Here is a 23,251-nt window from a genome sequence, read left to right on the forward strand (position 1 = left end):
AACCTGCTACGGCGGATCTCCAACGCTCCCGACAAACCAGCAGAAAATAGGTATCCCTCAAGCAACTCAATGGAATTTGCCATATCAGGTCCCATACAAGGTGACAGAAGCAAATAAAGGGGACCCCATATACAGACCTTTGAAAGAAGCCGGGCAGAAATTAATCTGATAACAGATCTTACAGGCAAGGAATTGCTATTGGATGCTAAAAGCAATAGACATTAAGGGCAATTCAATTACTGACCACAAGAGGGCACCAAATGATCTGAGACCCCAGCAGTAGAGACTTATTCAACTAAACAGGGTAGAAAAGGTGGAGGAAGGAGCCCTGTGCTGCCCACATGAACCAGTGACATGGGCTAGGACACCCACAGCATGTGCAGGACACATGTGGTTAGTCCCTGGAGTGGCGATGGGACGAAGCAGTGCACTATGGAAGCGCCTGCCAAGCCACCGCATGGCTCTGAGCCCGGGGACATGAGCAGGCTGGCTGGAAGAGCTCCAGCCGGGCTGCCACTTCGGGAGCTGCTAATGGAGCCGCTCTTCCTAACAAGCGCCACCGACACCCCGCAGCGATGGAGAAGCGGTGCTGGGAAAAGTATTGTCATGGCTGCGGGTAAGCACTCATCGGGGCGTGTGCAGCGACGTGATCACGAAGGAGAGCGATGGCCATGCTGCGGAGCATGAAGAGGACGGTCTGGAACATTGGGGACAGATGAGTGACTCACCGGAGCACATTAAACTATCTGATGGCAGCTGAAGCAGTCAGCGCTGCCGGATAGCCGTTTATGCAATGGCCCCGAAATATAAAAGCATCGTATGATGATGCCGCCATTGTATGGTGAAATGATTGTATGTCGGGGCCATTGTAGGTTGGAGGATCATTGTAGTAAGCAGTCCCTCTAGATGCAACAATGTTCATGCCACATCTAACCAATCACAGCTCTGCTTTCATATGAGTGCTGGTAAAATGGACACCGAGCTGCGATTGGTTGTTATGGACGCCGAGCTGCGAGTGGCTGTTATGGACGCCGAGCTGCGATTGGTTGTTATGGACGCCGAGCTGCGATTGGTTGTTATGGACGCAGCAGAACAAAATCATCTCACATCCTGGTTTGCAGTAAGTTTTACGGCTGTGAAATTAAACTGTTTATGGTCAACGATTGTGTTTCCCCTTTGGATTCAGTCGGGGTCCTACTTTATCATGCAGATTTTCTGCCCCCAGGCGGAGGCCCTCTCCTCTCCTCCCAGGCTGCTCTTGTGAAATGGTAAATAAATCACAACTAAATCTTTGAATACAACAGCAAATGTTTCTGCGAAGCCTTTCCCCCAAAACCTCCCAACTAAACACAGCAGAGGCCGAACGTTTATTCAATAGATTTATTTCCACGAGACCCTTATAGAAAACTGCAGGAAGCCCAGATTAGCTGTCGGCGTTCTTCTCTTGAGCTCGGAGGAAGCTGGCTTTTTTCTGAGCAATGCGGTCTCTTCTCTGTGCCAGAGACAATTTGGCACGATTCCACCTGGAATAAAAAAAAATAAGTTATAATTAAGACTAAGCAATTTTTTATTTTAAGGTGTACTCCACTGAAGAACTTTAAATTAAAAGGTGCTAGAACGCTAAACAGATTATTTAATGATTTCTATTTAAAAATCTTAATCCTTCCAGTACTTAGCTGCTGTATGCTCCACAGGAAGTTGTGTAGTTCTTTCCAGTCTGACCACAGTGCTCTCTGCTGACACCTCTGTCCATGTCAGGAACTGTCCAGAGGCGGAGAGGTTTGCTACGGGGGATTTGCTCCTACTCTGGACAGAGGTGGCAGCAGAGAGCAATGTGGTCAGACAAAAGAAATTCCAAAAGAAAAGTACTTCCTGCGGAGCATACAGCATCTGATAAGTCCTGTAAGGATTAAAATTATTAAGAAGAACAGAACACCTGGTATATTTATCCAATGGTGCACGCGGTTTCGGGAGCCTGGGTCAGTGGCCCACATTTAGATAGTAAAAAGGACTCACCGCAGCACATGGAATAAACAAGACTTTTTTTACTTTTAAACCTTAACAACAATGAAGTGTTTTCACAGCAAGCATTAACCCCTTAAGGACTGAACGATTTCACGTTTTTGCATTCTCGTTTTATCCTCCTTGCCTTTAAAAAAAAAAAAAAAAAAAAAATCATACCCTTTCAATATTGCACCTAAAAATCCATATGAGCCTTATTTTTTGCGTCACCAATTCTATTTTACAGTGACCGTCATTTTACCGAAAAATCCACGGTGAAATGGAAAAAAATAATTCATTGTGCAACAAACTAAAAAAAAATTCCATTTTGTCAATTTTGGGGGCTTCTGTTTCTACGCAGTACATTTTTCGTATATTATTCTGTAGGTCCATACGATTAAAATGATCCCCTACTTATATAGGTTTGATATTGTCGCACTTCAGAAAAAATCATAACTACATGCAGGAAAATTTACACATTTTAAATTGTCATTTTCTGACCCCTATAACTTATTTTTCTGTGTTCAGGGCGCTATGAGGGCTCATTTTTTGCGCAGTGATCTTTTGCGCGAGTTTTTAGCGGTACCATTTTTGTTATGATCAGACTTTTTGATCACTTTTTTAGTGGTATAAAAAATCAAAAATGAGCTATTTTGGACTTTGGAATTTTTTGCGCGTACGCCATTGAATGTGCGGTTTTAAAAGCGGTATTTTTTTTATAATTCGGACATTTCCGCAAGCGGTGATACCACATGTTTATTTACACCGTTTTGTTACTAGCAAATGCCGGGTGATTTAAACTTTGAATTCAGAAGGGAATACCCTGAAAGGGTTAACTTTAACACTTTTGCGAGCTCATAGCTCCTATAGGGACCTATGAGCTTGCAATGGCTGATTGCATACACAGATAGTTGCCTTGCCGTTGCATGGCAACAAGCTGTGTAATCGGCGGTTGATTGCTCCAACCTGTAACTCGGGCATGGAGCAATCAGAGCCAGGACGGCGACGGAAGACGGTAGGGACCCACCTTCTCTCCGGGTAGCTGGTCGGGGCCTCGCAATTGCCCGATCAGCCCGACTGAGCAGCCGGGAAGCATTTACTTTCACTTTCAATGCGGCGCTCAGCTTTGAGCACCGCATCGAACGATGGCGGCCGCACGCTATTACCCCCGGGTCCCGGCTGTGAATAGGCGCCGGGACCATCCTGCTATAACGCGGGGTCCCGAGTTATAGACAGGGACCGGACTTAGGACGCACTCCTACGTCTCAAGTCCTTAAGGGGTTAAAATGAAATAGAAATAATTTGCAGATTTTTTTATACTTTCTGGCACCAGTTTTTTTTTTTTTTTTAAAAGTATCAACTCTCTGCATGTGTTTCCATGAGGTTCTGCAGCAGCCGGTCACAGCAAAAAAATGTATATTTGTCCCATCCTTACCGGTGTGTATAGCATTATTTCCTAATCAGTTTGTCTCCATCTGTAGCAAAACTACAACTCCCAGCATGCCCAGACAGCCTTCGGCTGTCTGGGCATGCTGGGAGTTGTAGTTTTGCAACAGCTAGATGCACACTGTCTGGAAAGCCTGGTGTATATAGACATAATGCCATGTATACACTGGATGCTGGGAGTTTTTTTTTAACCAGGTGGAGACCTGCTGGTTGGGAAACCCTGTCCTATACTGTGGGTAGGTGACAAGGTTTACATAAACAGAGTTCCACTTTAACAGCTTCTGCCATGTCAGACAGTGATAACTAGACAGCGGCAGGAGACTTCTCTACAGGACACAATTCTATATACAGATCTAGAGAGTCCATATCCTGCAGAGATGTTAAAGGGGTTATCTAGGAAAAAAAAATTTTTTTTTTAATATATCAACTGGCTCCAGAAAGTTATACAGATTTGTAAATTACTTCTATATAAAAAAAAAAAATCTTAATCCTTTCAGTACTTATGAGCTTCTGAAGTTAAGGTTGTTCTTTTCTGTCTAAGTGCTCTCTGATGACACGTGTCTCGGGAAATGCCCAGTTTAGAAGCAAATCCCCATAGCAAACCTCTTCTAAACTGGGCGGTTCCCAAGACACGTGTCATCAGAGGGGATTTAGACAGAAAAGAACAACCTTAACTTCAGAAGCTCATAAGTACTGAAAGGATTAAGATTTTTTAATAGAAGTAATTTACAAATCTCTTTAACTTTCTGGAGCCAGTTGATATATATATAAAAAAAAAAAAAGTTTTCCTGGAATACCCCTTTAAGGCTGGGTTCACACCACATTTTGTTAACTACGGTTCCCGTATACGGCTGGGAGGAGGGGGGCTTAATCGCGGCGCCCGCACTCAGCCATATTCGGGAACCATATTTAATGCAGGTCTATGAGCCGACCGTTGTGAACCGCAGCCTCCGGTCGGCTTAGTTTTCGGCCATATGCGGTTTCCTGACCGTAGGCAAAAACTTGGTCAACCGCGTTTTTGCCTACGGTCGGGAAACCGCATACGGCCGAAAACAAAGCCGACCGGAGGCTGCGGTTCACTCAAGTCGGCTCATAGACCTGCATTAAATACGGTTACCAAATACGGCTGAGTGCGGGCGCCACGATTAAGCCCCCCCTCCTCCCAGCCGTATACGGGAACCGTAGTTAAAACATGGTGTGAACCCAGCCTAAGAGAAGCTTCTCCCGGTCCCTTATAGTGACTGGTGAGAGTCCAGACCACCACATGTCTACAATGGCGCATTCAGCTCTATATGACAGACTCCTACACAAGCCGGGGCTGACGCCTGAATATTACGTTACCTTTTCTTTTTGACTTCTCTCTCTGGTTTCTTTTCGTGGACTGGATTCTCTCGGATTGAAGCGTGCGCCTTTTTGTACATTTCTTCCATCTGTAAAGGCAAATAATCAAGTGAGAACCAAGTTTAGACCAACAATTCACTAGTAAGGTCAGGAGCAACATTTCAGAGACAATTACAGGCTACCCTCCATCAAAATACTTGATATATTATAGATTAATGTACACAACAACTATCCAATTGCATTTTATTAAAAAGTATGCTTCTTTCTATATAATTTTCCACTAGGGGTCTCCCTACCAGTCCTGGCCGAAAGCCCATTTTATACATTTCAGACTGCAGCCGGGACACAGACAAGCTCAGCACTGCGCCCTGCCTTTCAGACCGGCAGGAGCAGTCACATTGCTCATAGCACAGCAGGGCATACTCCTGACACTGCCTTACTGCAGGCCCTCATTCATTTTACTATCTGAGCTCCGATCTTCTCTGTGCACATGCAGTTGTAAACAGAGAGGAGAAGATTCAGAGCTGCCGGCTGAGCTTGTCTGTGTCCCGGCTGCATTCTAAGATTTCGGACTCCAGCATAAGTCTGAAATCTATAAAAAGGGCTTGTGGCCAAGACTGGTAGGGAGACCCCTAGTGGTCATTTTTTCAAAGTATAAAATCATTTAGAAAGCATATTTTTAAATATGCAAATGGAAAGTTATTCGGCATACATTAATCTATAATATATCAAACTTTTTGATGAAAGGTCCCCTTTAAGGTCAAGTTCACATCATTGTGCTCCAATTTTATGTCCAGTCAGCTTTTTATGCTGAATGGACCCAGAGTGGGTTTAGGGCAAAACTGACACTGCCTGGTCCCATTAACTCTGAATTTGGTCTGATTGGTTTCCGTCAGGGGTCCGAGGTATTGCAGGAGTTGGGCAAAGTTTAAGTTACCGACGCTGATGTGAACTTGGCCTTAAAGGAGATCTGCAGTCACTAATACAGAGAGTCCAAACGCTTGGCGTGTCAGCTGCAGCATGACGCCCCCTCCATGTATCTGTCGAGATGAGAGTTTACACAAAATAAATGCTCAGCCATATCCCTCCAGCAGCCTCTAAGGCTGTCATTTCTCTAACAGTGGGCCTCCAGCTGTTGCAAAACTGCAACTACCAGCATGGGGTTTGTAGTTTTGCAACAGCCGGAGGAACACTGCTCTAAGGAAGCAGTGCACATAATGGACCAGCGGGCCGGTATCTGCTCCATACAGGCTGCTGGATGCACATTTCTTATTAACCATATCATCAGCCGCCATGTTAGTAGAGGACGGACCGAAAAGTGCAATACAAACCATGTCCCTGATATCTGGGGAAAATGACAGAACTCCAACCTCTGCCACATACACTCCCCAACCAGGTATAATCTAGCACCGGAATGGAACTGGCACCAGAAGAGAGCTGGAAACCAATTACGAACAGTGCAGCCCCTCCATGTCTCTCTATGGCAGAGGTGGAGACGCAGCGTTCGTGCACGCCCGCCTCTCCCATAGAGCTGTATATAGTTTACACAAATATTTTTGGTGTTTCTCACCCTTTATTTTTCTTTATGAAATGGACACTCATTAAAACAATATTCTTGCTGTTGCACTCCTTATGGTAATTAAAAAAAATATTTCTAATATACTTAGTTTAAAAAAAAAAGAAAAATGAAATTTTCTATGTTTTATTTGTGCTTAAAAAGCTCCAGAGAACATGAAGTTTAACGTGGGCTGGAAAAGGTGGATACAGTCCTAGGAGACTTTCCTAGGACTGTATCCACCTTTTCCAGCCCACCGGAGCACCTGAAGGCTGAACTAATTTACGCAGGATAAGTCAGCAACTGCCGAGCCGAGAAGTTCGTGACGAATCGAATTTACTGTAAGTTCGCTCATCTCTAATCATGATGTCAGAAAGCTCTGTGTTCCAAAAAGAAAAGAATTTCCTCTGTAGTGTTCAGCAGCTAATAAGTGCTGGAAGGATTAAGATTTCTTTTTAAGTAATTTACATATCTAACTTTCTGGCACCAGTTTATTAAAATTTTTTTTTTTTTTTACCCCTTTAAGCACAAACAAAACATAGAAAAGTTTATGTTATTTAAACAAAATTATATTATAAATATTTTTTATTTACCATAAGGAGCGCAATAGCAAAAATACGTTTTAATTACAGCGCCCATTTAAAAAAAAAAGGGATTATTTTTAACATGTCTCATTACAAGTCATGTGATTATTTCAGTGTTTCCCCAACCAGGGTGCCTCCAGCTGTTGCAAAACCACAACTCCCAGCATGCCCGGACAGCCGAAGGCTGTCCGGGCATGCTGGGTGTCGTGGTTTTGCAACAGCTGGAGGCACCCTGGTTGGAGGAAACACTGAATTATATGATCATCATGTGACTATTTCCTTTCCAGACCTGAGGCCCCATATACTTACATTATGAGAACGTGCTAAATTAGGACCAGCGTAATTCCAGACAGAATGTATCCTGTGACAATGTCTGACATTACATTTAGGCTCTTTTGGAACCATCATGTGATGTCACACAACACGTTTGTATGAAGCTGCGGCCAGTGCACAGGGGATCCTATAGAACTAGTGGGAGTTATGATGTCATACCTGGTCGGCTGTGATGCCGTTCTTGATGTACTGAGAGAACTGCTTCTTGTAGGCGTCCTCATCCTCCTCTATCAGGAGACGCATGTATTCCGCAATGTTCTGGCCCAGTATGTGTTTGCGGTGGACTTCTGCATTGAACTCTTTGCTCTCTGAGTCGAAGCCGGGGAAACGTTTTGTGCTGAGGGAAAAAGTAAATAATTAAATAATAATATCACGGATTACACAGATTAACGCCATATGGTCAGGACACACACGAATGACTGAAAGACGCCGGGAGACCAGAGACAGGTCATGTGAGGACATGGGAGCCACAAAATAGAATTCCCCACTTTAAAATTGCTGTTGGGAAAAGGCGCCTTCCAATAAGAGACCTGGAGCAGTTTGTAAAGGAAGAGTGGTCCAACATTCCGGCTGAGAGGTGTAAGGAGCTTATTGATGGTTATAGGAAGAGTGGTCCAACATTCCGGCTGAGAGGTGTAAGGAGCTTATTTATGGTTATAGGAAGAGTGGTCCAACATTCCGGCTGAGAGGTGTAAGAAGCTTATTGATGGTTATAGGAAGAGTGGTCCAACATTCCGGCTGAGAGGTGTAAGAAGCTTATTGATGGTTATAGGAAGACACTGATTTCCCTTATTTTTCCAAAGGGTGTGCAACCAAATATTAAGTTAAGGGGCCAATAATTTTGTCCAGATCATTTTTGGAGTTTGGTGACATTATGTCCAATTAGCTTTTTTCCTCCTTTTTTGGTTTAGTTCCAATACACACAAAGGGAACACCATTTTGACCCTATGTTCGGCCAAACAACACCCCAAATAGCAAACATTCTGAGAAGTGTCGCCTGTTCATATATTCTTGCATAAAAACAGCTCTTTAAGCTCTTAACCCCCAACGACTTCTACACACTCTATTGTGCTTTTAAGGGTGTATGGTGTGGGCCATACTGGGGGGGGGCCTTCAGTTGATTCCCTTTAGGGTCGCTGCTAATAGCCGGCAATCGCTGCAGCCCGATATAAACCCTTTAGATAGCCACTGTCAAAACATGAGGGCTCACCTCTCTTTCCATGGCTTTGGGATTCATAGTGCCTGCTAAAAAGGGGTCTATCAATCCTAGAGTTCACAGATCAATGCAGTTATATATGGGACTACACTGATCTGTATGAGGGATCTAATGATACCTCCAAAGGAGGAAAAAAAATAATTGATAAAAACCCTTCTATGGGTGCTTAGATAAAAAAATTAATATAAAATGGCTATTAACCACTTAGGGACTCAACCCATTTTCACCTTAAGGACTCAACACAATGTTTTTGCACTTTCGTTTTTCCTCCTCACCTTTTAAAAATCCTAACCCTATAAATTTTGCACCTATAGACCCAAATTATTGCTTTTTTGGATCTCAGGCTTGGAGCAATCAATCGCCGATCGGCCGCACCGGAGGCAGGTAACGGACCCTCTGTTCTTGCGTCCTAGCTGATCGGGACATCATAGTTTCACTGCGATGGTCCCCATCACCCTGACTGAGCTACCGGGAACAGTCCCAAATGGGCGGAGTCCTTAAGGGGGTCCCTTACCTGTGGGGAATGGAGAGGCCACCGTCTACAGCTCCCTTCAGGGCACCAAAGACTCTGTTTCCAGTGGTGGTCCTGGTGAGGCCGGCGTCCAGGTAACAGGAGAAGGCACCAGGCTGCCCGTCTATGCTCTCCACATTGTACTCATCACCAGTCACATCCACTTGGCCTTCATAGACTTTGTCCAGGCCGAACTTGTTCAGAAGCTAAAGAAAAGGGCAGCCATTAGTATCAGAGGGTTAAAAAAAAAAAAAAAAATTATAATCTATAAATATATAAAAATAAATTATATATTTTATACCAGTGGTCTACAACCTGCGGACCTCAGATGTTGCAAAACTACAACTCCCAGCAAGCCCGGACAGCCAACGGCTGTCCGGACATGCTGGGTGTTGTAGTTTTGCAACAACTGGAGGCCCGCAGGTTGAAGACCACTGTTTTATACAAAAACATTAGGCAGAAAAAGGAGTCACATACCCCATGGTGCCTGCTGGGGACGTCTGCCTGGTAGTGAGCACGCTACCAGGCAGACAAAAAAAAACGCATTTTTAATATGTAAAAAAAATTACAGGCAGGGAAGGGGTTAGGGATAGATGGGTAATAGGCAGGGACAGAAAAAAAAAAAAGTGATGGTGGGAGCTACTCTAAGTCTGCACTCATCTAAAACCAACTCAACATTCACTTAAAGGGGTACTCCTCTGCTCAGCATTTGGAACAAACTGTTCCGAACGCTGAAGCTTGAAGTCATAGCCCCGCCCCATCAATGCAAGTCTATGGGAGGGGGTGTGAAAGCCGTCATGCCCCCTCCCACAGACTTGCATTGAGGGGGTGGGGCGTGTCATGAGGCGACGGGGTTTTGATGTCACGAGCTCCCAGCTCCAGCGTTTGTAACAGTTTGTTACAAACGCTGAGCAGCGGAGTACCCCTTTAACATGCAGAGTTTTGCAGAAAAGGCCTTTTTTTTGGGGGGGGGGGGGGGGTGTTATTTGCATTTAATTACATTTACAATTCTATGGTAAAATAAAAAAATATAACATTTACTCAGCATTTCATGTTAGGGCTAATGTAAAAGTTAAGATCAGGAAACAAAAAAATAAAATATAAAAAAGTCTCCGATGATCCACCCAGCGGCAGGATCTCTCTTTAACCCCTTGAGTACAATCACTTTTTTTTAGCATTTTCCTGACCTCACTATATTAACCATAACCTTTTCCATTTTAACCTACAGACCCATGTGAAGCTTCTTGTTGCTTTTTGTGCCACCAATTGTACTTTGCAAAGAAATCACTAATTTTACCACAAAGTTTGTGGATCAAAAAATAAAAAATTTTGTAGGATGAAAAGATTAGGACGATACCCAAATTATATAGGTTTAGCATTAGCATCTGTAGAGTTGTCCTCTTCTGATGCCTGTAACTTTACGTATGCGCAGATCTATGATAGTTTTTTGTGTTGCGCTCTGTAGTTTTTATCGGGACTATTTGTTTTTTTACCTGGTATATGAAGTGACCAAAAATCAGCAATTCTGGATTTTAAAATTGACGCCATTGACTGCGGTTCATTAACGCTTTTATAATCGTTCAGACGATATTTCCACACGCAGTGATAACACGTTTAGATTTATATTTGTCAATATTCAAACTTCTTAGGGAATGGGCTTATTTAGTATTTTTTTTGTCCAACATTATGATTTTTCAGCTGCAGACACTGAATATTCTGCCATAAGCAAAGAAATGATCAAGGTTATTTGTCCTCAAAGCTTATACACCGCTAAAAAAACTAAAGGGAACACTAAGATAACACGTCCCGGATCTGAATGAATGAACTAATCGTATGAAATCCTTTCCTCTTTACATAGTTGAATGTGACAACAAAATCACACAAAAATTATCAATGGAAATGAAATGTATGAACCCCTGGAGGTCTGGATATGGAGTCACCCTCAAAATCACAGTGGAAAACCCCACTACAGGCTGATCCAACTTTATGTAATGTCCTTAATACAAGTCCCAATGAGGCTCAGTAGTGTGTGTGGCCTCCACGTGCCCGTATGACCTCCCTACAACACCTGGGCATGATCCTGATGAGGTGGAGGATGGTCTCCTGAGGGATGTCCTCCCAGACCTGGACTAAAGCATCCGCCAACTCCTGGACAGTCTGTGGTGGATGGAGCGAGACGTCCCAGATGTGCTCAATCGGATTCAGGGGAACGGGCGGCCAGTCCATAGCATCAATGCCTTCCTCTTGTAGAAACTGCTGACACACTCCAGCCACATGAGGTCTAGCATTGTCTTGTATTAGGAGGAACCCAGGGCCAACCGCACCAGCATATGGTCTCACAAGGGGTCTGAGGATCTCATCTCGGTACCTAATGGCAGTCAGGCTACATCTGGCAAGCACAAGGAGGGCTGTGCGGCCCCCCAAAGAAATGCCACCCCACACCATTACTGACCCACTGCCAAACCGGTCATGCTGGAGGATGTTGCAGGCAGCAGAACGTTCTCCACGGCGTCTCCAGACTGTCACATGTGCTCAATGTGAACCTGCTTTCATCTGTGAAGAGCACAGGGCGCCAGTGGTGAATTTGCCAATCTTTGTGTTCTCTGACAAATGCCAAACGTCCTGCACGGTGTTGGACTGTAAGCACAACCCCCACCTGTGGACGTCGGGCCCTCATAGAGTCTGTTTCTGACCGTTTGAGTGAACACATGCACATGTGGCCTGCTGGAGGTCATTTTGCAGGGCTCTGGCAGTGCTCCTCCTTGCACATAGGAGGAGGTAGCGGTCCTGCTGCTGGGTTGTTGCCCTCCTATGGCCTCCTCCATGTCTCCTGATGTACTGGCCTGTCTCCTGGTAGTGCCTCCATGCTCTGGACACTACGCTGACAGACACAGCAAACCTTCTTGCCACAGCCCACATTGAGGTGCCATCCTGGATGAGCTGCACTACCTGAGCCACTTGTGTGGGTTGTAGACTCCGTCTCATGCTACCACTAGAGTGAAAGCACCGCCAGCATTCAAAAGTGACCAAAACATCAGCCAGGAAGCATAGGACCTGAGAAGTGGTCTGTGGTCACTACCTGCAGAACCACTCCTTTATTGGGGTGTCTTGCTAATTGCCTATAATTTCCACCTGTTGTCTGTTCCATGTGAAATTGATTGTCAATCAGTGTTCTTCCTGAGTGGACAGTGGGATCTCACACAAGTGTCAGTGACTTGGAGTTACATTGTGCTGTGTTCCCTTTATTTTTGAGCAGTGTATACAGGCCGCCTGCAGTGAAGGGAATACTGATGAATGGGACAGGCAGGTAGGAGCCCTCTGACCCTCATCTCAGCTGATAAGTGCACTTACCCCCTGCCCCCATTTTAGATGCTACGACCAACTAAAGTGCACTCAACTTGGAGGCCACAGGGCGTACACAGGAGTGAAGTCTCCCGACAACCTCTTGGCCCAAGACTAAAGTGATCCAGATTTGTAGAGAATCTCATGGACGCCTAGAGAACCTCTGACACGTCTTCTGATCGCTGTAGTCTCCGGATACATAGTTGCTGTGAGTTTTATAATCCTGTCACCTGACCATCGGAGTTACATTTTAAGTAGACCTCTGACTTTAGCTCATTTTTCCTTCAAACCCTTTTGCAGATTTAAATCCTGTCTCATACACTGAGGCCATGTTCCCATCTGTAGCAGAATCCGTTTGATTTACTAAAGACGCTGCAAGCGGTAACATCAGGTGACGTCCTGCTGAACAGAAACCAGACAGACCTCATTCAAATCAATGAGATCCATTGGCATCTGTTGTGCAGACATTCGGGCCCCATTTTCTGGCCCAGAAGCGTTTTCATACACAGCCTAACACCTACACCAGCCATAAAATACCATAATCCGCATCACTGTTCTGCCTTGTGATTGGCACCAATCTACTATCTGCACAGTGACCAGAACCAATGCCATCCATAGCCATCCCCCCCTCCACGTACCCTGCGGGCCATGAGAAGTCCTGTGCAATAAGCAGCAGCATAGTTTGTCAGCCCGGCCTTGACTCCATACTTGGGCAGTTCATGGGAATATGCCGCACAGACAATTGTGTCACCTTCAATCTTGGCGTAAGCGATCTGCAAGAAAACCAGAGAAAAGTTACAACACGAAAACCAGAGAAGATCAAAAGTAAATGTTCTAGCAGATCAGAGTCCAGACGGGCGCAGCACCTGACTATATGGGGGACTATATAAAGTCTGAACAAAACGTCACTCCACAGCATGACGACGCGTCAGCTCCCCCTACAGACCGGCTCTGGCTGCACACGACTAAACCCACAAGTACATACATTTGGCTGAACCTTTCAGGATTTTAATAGGTTTATTCTATGTGGAGCTTCTGCCAGGATATTAACAGATTCAAGTGACTGATTCACAACAACAAAAACCGCTTCATAGTACAAAAGTTTAAAATTTGTTAGGGTCTTAGTGGCGGGTACCCCAACAATCATGAGAACGAGCTGGGAGAAATGCTTCAATTCCCAGCTGGCATTATTCTCCATCCAGCCCCATTACTAGTCTATGGAACCAGAGAAAGTGGACTGAGATTGATGTGGGGGTCTCAGGACTTAAGGGGGTACTCCACTGCTCAGCATTTGGAACTAACTTGTGAAGGCTGGAGCTCCTTATGCCATAGCCCTGCCCCCTCAATGCAAGTCTATGGGAGGGGGCGTGACAACTGTCACACCCCCTCCCATAGACTTGCATTGAGGGGGCAGGGTGTGACATCATGAAGGGGCAGGGCTATGGCGTCATGAGCTTCTGGTGCCGGCTCCAGCCTTCTGAATGGTTTGTTCTAAATGCTGAGCAGCAGGGTACCCCTTTAACACGACCAATCAAAAACACACGGGATAGGCATTTATTTTTTGGAATGATTAGGGTAAGGGAAGGGGCATCCACTTTCCTCCAGAAGGGGCAATACTATAGGCTGACTGGGGTTGCAGGGGGCATGCCGACAGCAACGCTTTACTTCTTGTTGCAATCGTGATTCTATAACTTAGATGCAGAGGACAAAGTTGTGGTTAAAATTATTTTATTTTCTGCCATTTGAGTACCGAGATAAAACAAAGGGTATAAGTGCTCAGCTATATGCGTTGGGCCTCTTGTTAGAGAAGTTAACACAAATGCTATACGGATTAGAAAGTAGTCTCAGACTTTCTACGAATACATATCCCATTGAAGCTTTCTGAAATTAGAACAGATTTAAAGGGGAACAGTGCATGTAGCCGACCGTTCACTTTACCAATCTGTAGAGGTCCCAGCACCTGGACTCAATAGTCAAAACTTCTGAGAAGTCACTTGAATACATCCAAAGTTTTACAATTCTAAATACATTTATGATGCCATGTGACAACTGTGACAAACTTTGGACTAAAATAAACCAATACAGTGATCCCATATCATATGATTGTTATTCGTTCCAAATGAACCATCATTACTTTGATCCATCGTTATTGAGGGATCCGTACAATAGTAATATAGGAAGTTATACTCTTGTCCCCGCTGCTCCGGACCGCCACTCTCCATCGCAGTCATCACATCGCCACTATTGGATGACAAGATGGCACGTGCTGCATCGTGATGATGGAGAGCAACAGCCATGCAGTGGAGACTGACGAGGACGGTCCGGAGCGGCGGGGACAGGTGAGCGATCACTGCAGCACACGGGGCACCTTAAACGGCTATCCGGTGGTAGCTGAAGTCTGCGCTGCCGGATAGCCGTTTATGCGATGGCCCCGACATACAAAAGCATCATATGTTGAAATGATTGTACATCGGGGCCATTGTAGGTCGGGGGGGGGGGGTCACTGTAGTTGGTGTAAACTTTAAATCACAAATGACCCAGAACTGTCACCTGCCCGGCCCCTGGGAGAGATCAGGGTCATTTTTAGTCCATCTACATTTGCACCAAAGTTAATGCTTCAGTTATCAATGGGAACGTGCACCATGACCTGTGATGACTTCTCGGCCTATTTCTAATGCACGTGGATAAGATGCTTCACCTATTTGTGTATTTCAGAACATGGAGAAGTCTCACTAAAGGGTCAAACATAGAAACCCCAATAAGACAAACGGCAGACATGTGGGTAGTGGGCTCTGCAGGAGCCACAGCCGTCCCCTCCAGCACGTACCTGGCAGATGATGTCTCTGTTGGTGACGCGCACAATCATCCTGTACTTGGGGGTGTTGTACTTGTTCTTATCCTGGACAACCAGTCTCTTACGGGCATAGTAGTCAGTTTTGCCCTCTAAAGAAAAAGAAAAATAGTTAACAACAATAAGTAGGAAAACAAATTCTAAAGCTGCCGACTTGTGATCACACTGGGACAGGGCTCTAATTTACCACCAACCTAAAGGGGTCATCCAGGATTAAAAAACAGGGACTATTTCTTACAAGAAGAGCGCCACTCCTGTCCTCAGGTTGAGTGTGGTCCTGCAGTTCAGTTATATTGAAGTGAATGAAGTTTTAATACCACAGACAACCTGAGGACAGGGGGTGCTGCTATTTTTGGAAGAATTAGCTCTGTGTTCTGTCCCCTGGATTAACCCCTTTAACACAACAACAAGTCCATGTGCAGCACCACAAGTAGTGAATAATCGTGAGCACCAAGTGTACGAGCAGTGTAAGGGCCACAACTCACCTCTCCTTCTGCGGAACTTGACCTGGTAGCGCTTGAAGTAGGCCTTGTTCTTCACAACTTTTACGAACCCCTAAAAGTGACAAGAAATTACACAGTATGAAGTATATGTACAATGTATCCAAGAGGATCTATATACCATGACGTATACGGACACTGCACCCAGGAGGATCTATATACCATGAAGTATATGTACACTGTACCCAGGAGGATATATATACCATGAAGTATATGTACACTGTACCCAGGAGGATATATATACCATGAAGTATATGTACACTGTACCCAGGAGGATCTATATACCATGAAGTATATGTACAATGTACCCAGGAGGATCTATATACCATGAAGTATATGTACACTGTACCCAGGAGGATCTATATACCATGAAGTATATGTACAATGTACCCAAGAGGATCTATACGGACAATGTACCCAGGAGGATCTATACGGACAATGTACCCAGGAGGATCTATATACCATGACATATGTACAATGCACCCAGGAGGATCTATATACCATGAAGTATATGTAAACTGTACCCAGGAGGATCTATATACCATGACATATGTACAATGTACCCAGGAGGATCTATATACCATGAAGTATATGTACAATGTACCCAGGAGGATCTATATACCATGAAGTATATGTACACTGTACCCAGGAGGATCTATATACCCTGACGTATATGTACAATGTACCCAGGAGGATCTATATACCCTGACGTATATGTACAATGTACCCAGGAGGATCTATATACCCTGACGTATATGTACAATGTACCCAGGAGGATCTATATACCCTGACGTATATGTACAATGTACCCAGGAGGATCTATATACCCTGACGTATATGTACAATGTACCCAGGAGGATCTATATACCCTGACGTATATGTACAATGTACCCAGGAGGATCTATATACCCTGACGTATATGTACAATGTACCCAGGAGGATCTATATACCATGACATATGTACAATGTACCCAGGAGGATCTATATACCATGACATATGTACACTGTACCCAGGAGGATCTATATACCATGACATATGTACAATGTACCCAGGAGGATCTATATACCATAGTATGGCGGCCAGCACAGCGCACATGATCTTATACAGATATTAGGTAGAATATGTTACAATCGTCCTTAACAGGAAAACCTTACACGATATTTATCCTACAGAACCAAGTGAATGTTCTCTGGACACCAGACGACCGCTCCCCGTGATCCTGACCGGGACCTCTATACGGCTCTGTTCACACCTATACTGGAGGCTCAGCTGCAGATTCTGCACAACGCACTATACAGCACCACAGTGACCCCATAATAAGGTTACAGCGCTGCACTGGTATCTGTGGGGCGAAAGCTACGGACAATCCTCCTGTCAAAGATCAGAGCCGTACACTGCTGTCACACACCCGTACTGACACTCCCACCATCCCCACACACCCGTACTGACACTCCCACCATCCCCACACACCCACTGACACTCCCACCATCCCCACACACCCACTGACACTCCCACCATCCCCACACACCCACTGACACTCCCACCATCCCCACACACCCACTGACACTCCCACCATCCCCACACACCCACTGACACTCCCACCATCCCCACACACCCACTGACACTCCCACCATCCCCACACACCCACTGACACTCCCACCATCCCCACACACCCACTGACACTCCCACCATCCCCACACACCCACTGACACTCCCACCATCCCCACACACCCACTGACACTCCCACCATCCCCACACACCCACTGACACTCCCACCATCCCCACACACCCACTGACACTCCCACCATCCCCACACACCCACTGACACTCCCACCATCCCCACACACACACACTGACACTCCCACCATCCCCACACACACACACTGACACTCCCACCATCCCCACACACACACACTGACACTCCCACCATCCCCACACACACACACTGACACTCCCACCATCCCCACACACACACACTGACACTCCCATCATCCCCACACACACACACTGACACTCCCATCATCCCCACACACACACTGACACTCCCATCATCCCCACACACACACACACTGACACTCCCATCATCCCCACACACACACACACTGACACTCCCATCATCCCCACACACACACACACTGACACTCCCATCATCCCCACACACACACACTGACACTCCCATCATCCCCACACACACACACTGACACTCCCATCATCCCCACACACACACACTGACACTCCCATCATCCCCACACACACACACTGACACTCCCATCATCCCCACACACCCGTACTGACACTCCCATCATCCCCACACACCCGTACTGACACTCCCATCATCCCCACACACACACTGACACTCCCATCATCTCATGGCTTCTAGGGAGATTATAATAAAGGCCAAAATCTAAGTGTAATAAAGTGCGGCAACATTTAACTACAAACATGCGCTGCAGTCTACAGGAGTCATGTGACCACATCACGGCCTAGAACAGTGTTTCCCAACCAGGGTGACTCCAGCTGTGGCCAAACTACAACTCCCAGCATGCCTGGACAGCCGAAGGCTGTCCGGGTGTGCTGGGAGTTGTAGTTTGGCCACAGCTGGAGGCACTCTGGTTGGGAAACACTGTTCCAGAATCACATACACAACATTAATAAGTGCCCACATGGGTCATAGCACAGACTATTACTATGTGCCCCCCACATCACAGCCTACAACACCATATACCCTCTATATAGCCTACAACACCATATACCCTACAACACCATATACCCTCTATATACCCTACAACACCATATACCCTACAACACCATATACCCTACAACACCATATACCCTACAACACCATATACCCTACAACACCATATACCCTACAACACCATATACCCTACAACACCATATACCCTACAACACCATATACCCTACAACACCATATACCCTACAACACCATATACCCTACAACACCATATACCCTACAACACCATATACCCTACAACACCATATACCCTACAACACCATATACCCTACAACACCATATACCCTACAACACCATATACCCTACAACACCATATACCCTACAACACCATATACCCTACAACACCATATACCCTACAACACCATATACCCTACAACACCATATACCCTACAACACCATATACCCTACAACACCATATACCCTACAACACCATATACCCTACAACACCATATACCCTACAACACCATATACCCTACAACACCATATACCCTACAACACCATATACCCTACAACACCATATACCCTACAACACCATATACCCTACAACACCATATACCCTACAACACCATATACCCTACAACACCATATACCCTACAACACCATATACCCTACAACACCATATACCCTACAACACCATATACCCTACAACACCATATACCCTACAACACCATATACCCTACAACACCATATACCCTACAACACCATATACCCTACAACACCATATACCCTACAACACCATATACCCTACAACACCATATACCCTACAACACCATATACCCTACAACACCATATACCCTACAACACCATATACCCTACAACACCATATACCCTACAACACCATATACCCTACAACACCATATACCCTACAACACCATATACCCTACAACACCATATACCCTACAACACCATATACCCTACAACACCATATACCCTACAACACCATATACCCTACAACACCATATACCCTACAACACCATATACCCTACAACACCATATACCCTACAACACCATATACCCTACAACACCATATACCCTACAACACCATATACCCTACAACACCATATACCCTACAACACCATATACCCTACAACACCATATACCCTACAACACCATATACCCTACAACACCATATACCCTACAACACCATATACCCTACAACACCATATACCCTACAACACCATATACCCTACAACACCATATACCCTACAACACCATATACCCTACAACACCATATACCCTACAACACCATATACCCTACAACACCATATACCCTACAACACCATATACCCTACAACACCATATACCCTACAACACCATATACCCTACAACACCATATACCCTACAACACCATATACCCTACAACACCATATACCCTACAACACCATATACCCTCTATATACCCTACAACACCATATACCCTCTATATACCCTACAACACCATATACCCTCTATATACCCTACAACACCATATACCCTACAACACCATATACCCTCTATATACCCTACAACACCATATACCCTCAATATACCCTACAACACCATATACCCTACAACACCATATACCCTCTATATACCCTACAACACCATATACCCTCAATAGGCCCTTTAGGGTCCTGCAGTAATATTGCCCCCCCCGCCATGTAGTCCCAGAGATTTGCAGTATTACGAGGACCCCATATAGTCCAATCAGATTCGCAGGACTACAGGGCTCCCCTTTAGTCCCTCTAGGATCCAGCTGTAATATGAGGGCCCCCCTATAGTCCCATCAGTCTTGGAGTATTATGAGGGCCACCATATAGTAACAGATTTGCAGTATTACAAGGCTCCCCTATAAACCCTTTAGAATCCTGCAGTAATATTGGCGCACCCCATAGTCCCATCACAGTCTTGCATTATAGGGCTCCCCATTGTCCCATCACAGTCTTGCATTATAGGGCCCCCCCCCCATAGTCCCATCAGAGTCTTGCATTATAGGGCCCCCCCATAGTCCCATCAGAGTCTTGCATTATAGGCCCCCCCCCCCCCATAGTCCCATCAGAGTCTTGCATTATAGGGCCCCCCCCCCCCATAGTCCCATCAGAGTCTTGCATTATAGGGCCCCCCCCCATAGTCCCATCAGAGTCTTGCATTATAGGGCCCCCCCCCCCATAGTCCCATCAGAGTCTTGCATTATAGGGCCCCCCCCATAGTCCCATCAGAGTCTTGCATTATAGGGCCCCCCCATAGTCCCATCAGAGTCTTGCATTATAGGGCCCCCCCCATAGTCCCATCACAGTCTTGCATTATAGGCCCCCCCCCCCCATAGTCCCATCACAGTCTTGCATTATAGGGCCCCCCCCATAGTCCCATCAGAGTCTTGCATTATAGGGCCCCCCCATAGTCCCATCAGAGTCTTGCATTATAGGGCCCCCCCCATAGTCCCATCACAGTCTTGCATTATAGGCCCCCCCCCCCCATAGTCCCATCAGAGTCTTGCATTATAGGGCCTCCCCCATAGTCCCATCAGAGTCTTGCATTATAGGGCCCCCCCCATAGTCCCATCACAGTCTTGCATTATAGGCCCCCCCCCCCATAGTCCCATCACAGTCTTGCATTATAGGGCCCCCCCCATAGTCCCATCAGAGTCTTGCATTATAGGGCCCCCCCATAGTCCCATCAGAGTCTTGCATTATAGGGCCCCCCCCATAGTCCCATCACAGTCTTGCATTATAGGGCCCCCCCCATAGTCCCATCAGAGTCTTGCATTATAGGGCCCCCCCATAGTCCCATCAGAGTCTTGCATTATAGGGCCCCCCCCATAGTCCCATCACAGTCTTGCATTATAGAGCCCCCCCCATAGTCCCATCAGTCTTGCATTATAGGGCCCACCATAGTAACCCCCTATAATCCCTTTAGGGTCTTGCAGTATAGGGGCCCCCCTATAGTCCCTTTAGGGTCCTGCAGTATAGGGGCCCCCCCCTATAGTCCCTTTAGGGTCCTGCAGTATAGTCCCCCCCCATAGTCCCTTTAGGGTCCTGCAGTATAGGGGCCCCCCCATAGTCCCTTTAGGGTCCTGCAGTATAGGGGCCCCCCCATAGTCCCTTTAGGGTCCTGCAGTATAGGGGCCCCCCCATAGTCCCTTTAGGGTCCTGCAGTATAGGGGCCCCCCTATAGTCCCTTTAGGGTCCTGCAGTATAGGGGCCCCCCTATAGTCCCTTTAGGGTCCTGCTGTATTTTCGGGACCCTTGATCAGCACAGTCCACACATCACAATATAAATCAGACAGGAATAACCCAATACACCCCCCTGTAATAAGAGCCCAGTCCACACAGTGCGGTATCCGCCCGCACATCCCGCAGTCACCCCACATAACCCCCCGCACTGTATATAACCCACTATAGACAATACACATAACCGCACAGGAGCGGACACAGCTCACACCGGAGCGGACACAGCTCACACCGGAGCGGACACAGCTCACACCGGAGCGGACACAGCTCACACCGGAGCGGACACAGCTCTCCGCAGCCTCAGGGGGGCGGCCTCACAGCAGCCATTAGGCCACGCTGGAAGCCGATCTCCCCGGACACAATCTGTCACCATCCGCGGCTAAATCATCGGGGCCGGGGGAGCAGCGCGGCGGGGACAGTGCGGGGGACACTCAGGCATCTATCGCCGCCGGTATCGGGCCCCGGTACTGACCATTTCCGAGGATTTTGTCCCGTCAAGGCGAGGACCGGAGAGTCACAGCGCTGGTTACGGCGCCGGAAAACTGGGAAAAGGCCGGATGTCCTGCGCATGCCCAGTAAGAGGGCTGACGCGCGGCCTGATTGGCACGTCTGCCGGGGGCAAGAGGGGAAGCCACGTCTGACGACAGGTGAGCGCGAGCTGAAGTGCTGCCACCGCGTGGTGGGAGGGAGAATCGGCCGTTATATTAAATTACACCAAACTGAGGGAATATTTGTAGGATGATAGAAGATTCTGTGATAAATGTTTTAATAATTTTTCTCTAGAGCAGTGGTCTCCAATTTACGGACCTCCGGATGTTGCAAAACTACAATTCCCAGCATGCCCGGACAGCCGTTGGCTGTCCGGGCCTGCTGGGAGTTGTAGTTTTGCAACACCTGAGGTCCGCAGGTTGGAGACCACTGGTATAAAATATATATATATTTTTTTAATTTTATATTTATATTATTTTATATTTATATTATTTTTTATTTTATTAATAATTATATTATAATTTATTTTATATAAAAATGTTATTTTCTCCCTCTGATACTAATGGCTGCCCTTTTTCTTTAGCTTCTGAACAAGTTCGGCCTGGACAAAGTCTATGAAGACCAAGTGGAAGTGACCGGTGATGAGTACAATGTGGAGCATGCTGGGAGTTGTAGTTTTGCAACATCTGGAGGTCCGTAGGTTGGAGACCACTGCTCGAGAGTTTATTCCTATATAAATATCTATATTATGAGCCCTAAATATATAATGTGAGAGACCTAACCTATGCGAGCTCCATCACTAAATGAGTACAATAAAAAATATATAATAAATATATAAATGTCAGATCGCTGCGGTTATGTCTCAGGCAGATCTGTAATGAATCCCGGGCTCCTCCGGTCTAGAAGGTGAGAATATTTTATTATTTACAGGGGTGGGGGATTTGTCGTGCTATTTCGTACCGATAAAATCAGATTTTGTGATATGAGATATAATATAGTGTCAGGATTCCATCTTAATCAATCAGGGGCAAATTACATACAGCAGGGTCCCTCCTTTAAAGGGGAACTCCGGTGCTTAAACATCTTATCCCCTATCCAAAGGATAGGGGATAAGATGCCT

The 23,251-nt window shown here is 46.0% G+C and overlaps 1 protein-coding gene and 1 non-coding gene across 2 annotated transcripts; both read right to left on the reverse strand.

Annotated features, from left to right (window-relative positions):
• Positions 1-1,366: 1,366 nt before the first annotated feature.
• RPL5 (ribosomal protein L5) lies at positions 1,367-22,203 on the reverse strand. The gene is made up of 8 exons (XM_056523145.1): positions 22,115-22,203; positions 15,666-15,735; positions 15,157-15,272; positions 12,968-13,102; positions 8,991-9,193; positions 7,420-7,597; positions 4,789-4,877; positions 1,367-1,523 (listed from the first exon to the last, which is right to left on the reverse strand). Exons 1-8 carry the CDS (start codon positions 22,115-22,117, stop codon positions 1,424-1,426), a joined length of 894 nt encoding a protein of 297 aa, XP_056379120.1. The 5' UTR covers positions 22,118-22,203; the 3' UTR covers positions 1,367-1,423.
• LOC130277831 (small nucleolar RNA SNORA54) lies at positions 6,119-6,251 on the reverse strand. The gene has a single exon (XR_008845596.1). It is a non-coding gene; the product is annotated as a small nucleolar RNA SNORA54 (small nucleolar RNA).
• Positions 22,204-23,251: the final 1,048 nt, after the last annotated feature.

Source organism: Hyla sarda, chromosome 6 (genome assembly GCF_029499605.1).
Source record: "Hyla sarda isolate aHylSar1 chromosome 6, aHylSar1.hap1, whole genome shotgun sequence".
In the NCBI taxonomy this organism is placed as follows: domain Eukaryota; kingdom Metazoa; phylum Chordata; class Amphibia; order Anura; family Hylidae; genus Hyla; species Hyla sarda.

What these genes read in the sequence shown, in the direction of transcription:
- RPL5 (XM_056523145.1), bottom strand. An exon ending in ACAGAGACATCATCTGCCAG is followed by an intron (nt 13,103 to 15,156) that starts GTACGTGCTGGA and finishes GTTTTCTTGCAG; the next exon opens with ATCGCTTACGCCAAGATTGA. An exon ending in AGAGAAGTCAAAAAGAAAAG is followed by an intron (nt 1,524 to 4,788) that starts GTAACGTAATAT and finishes TTTTTATTCCAG; the next exon opens with GTGGAATCGTGCCAAATTGT.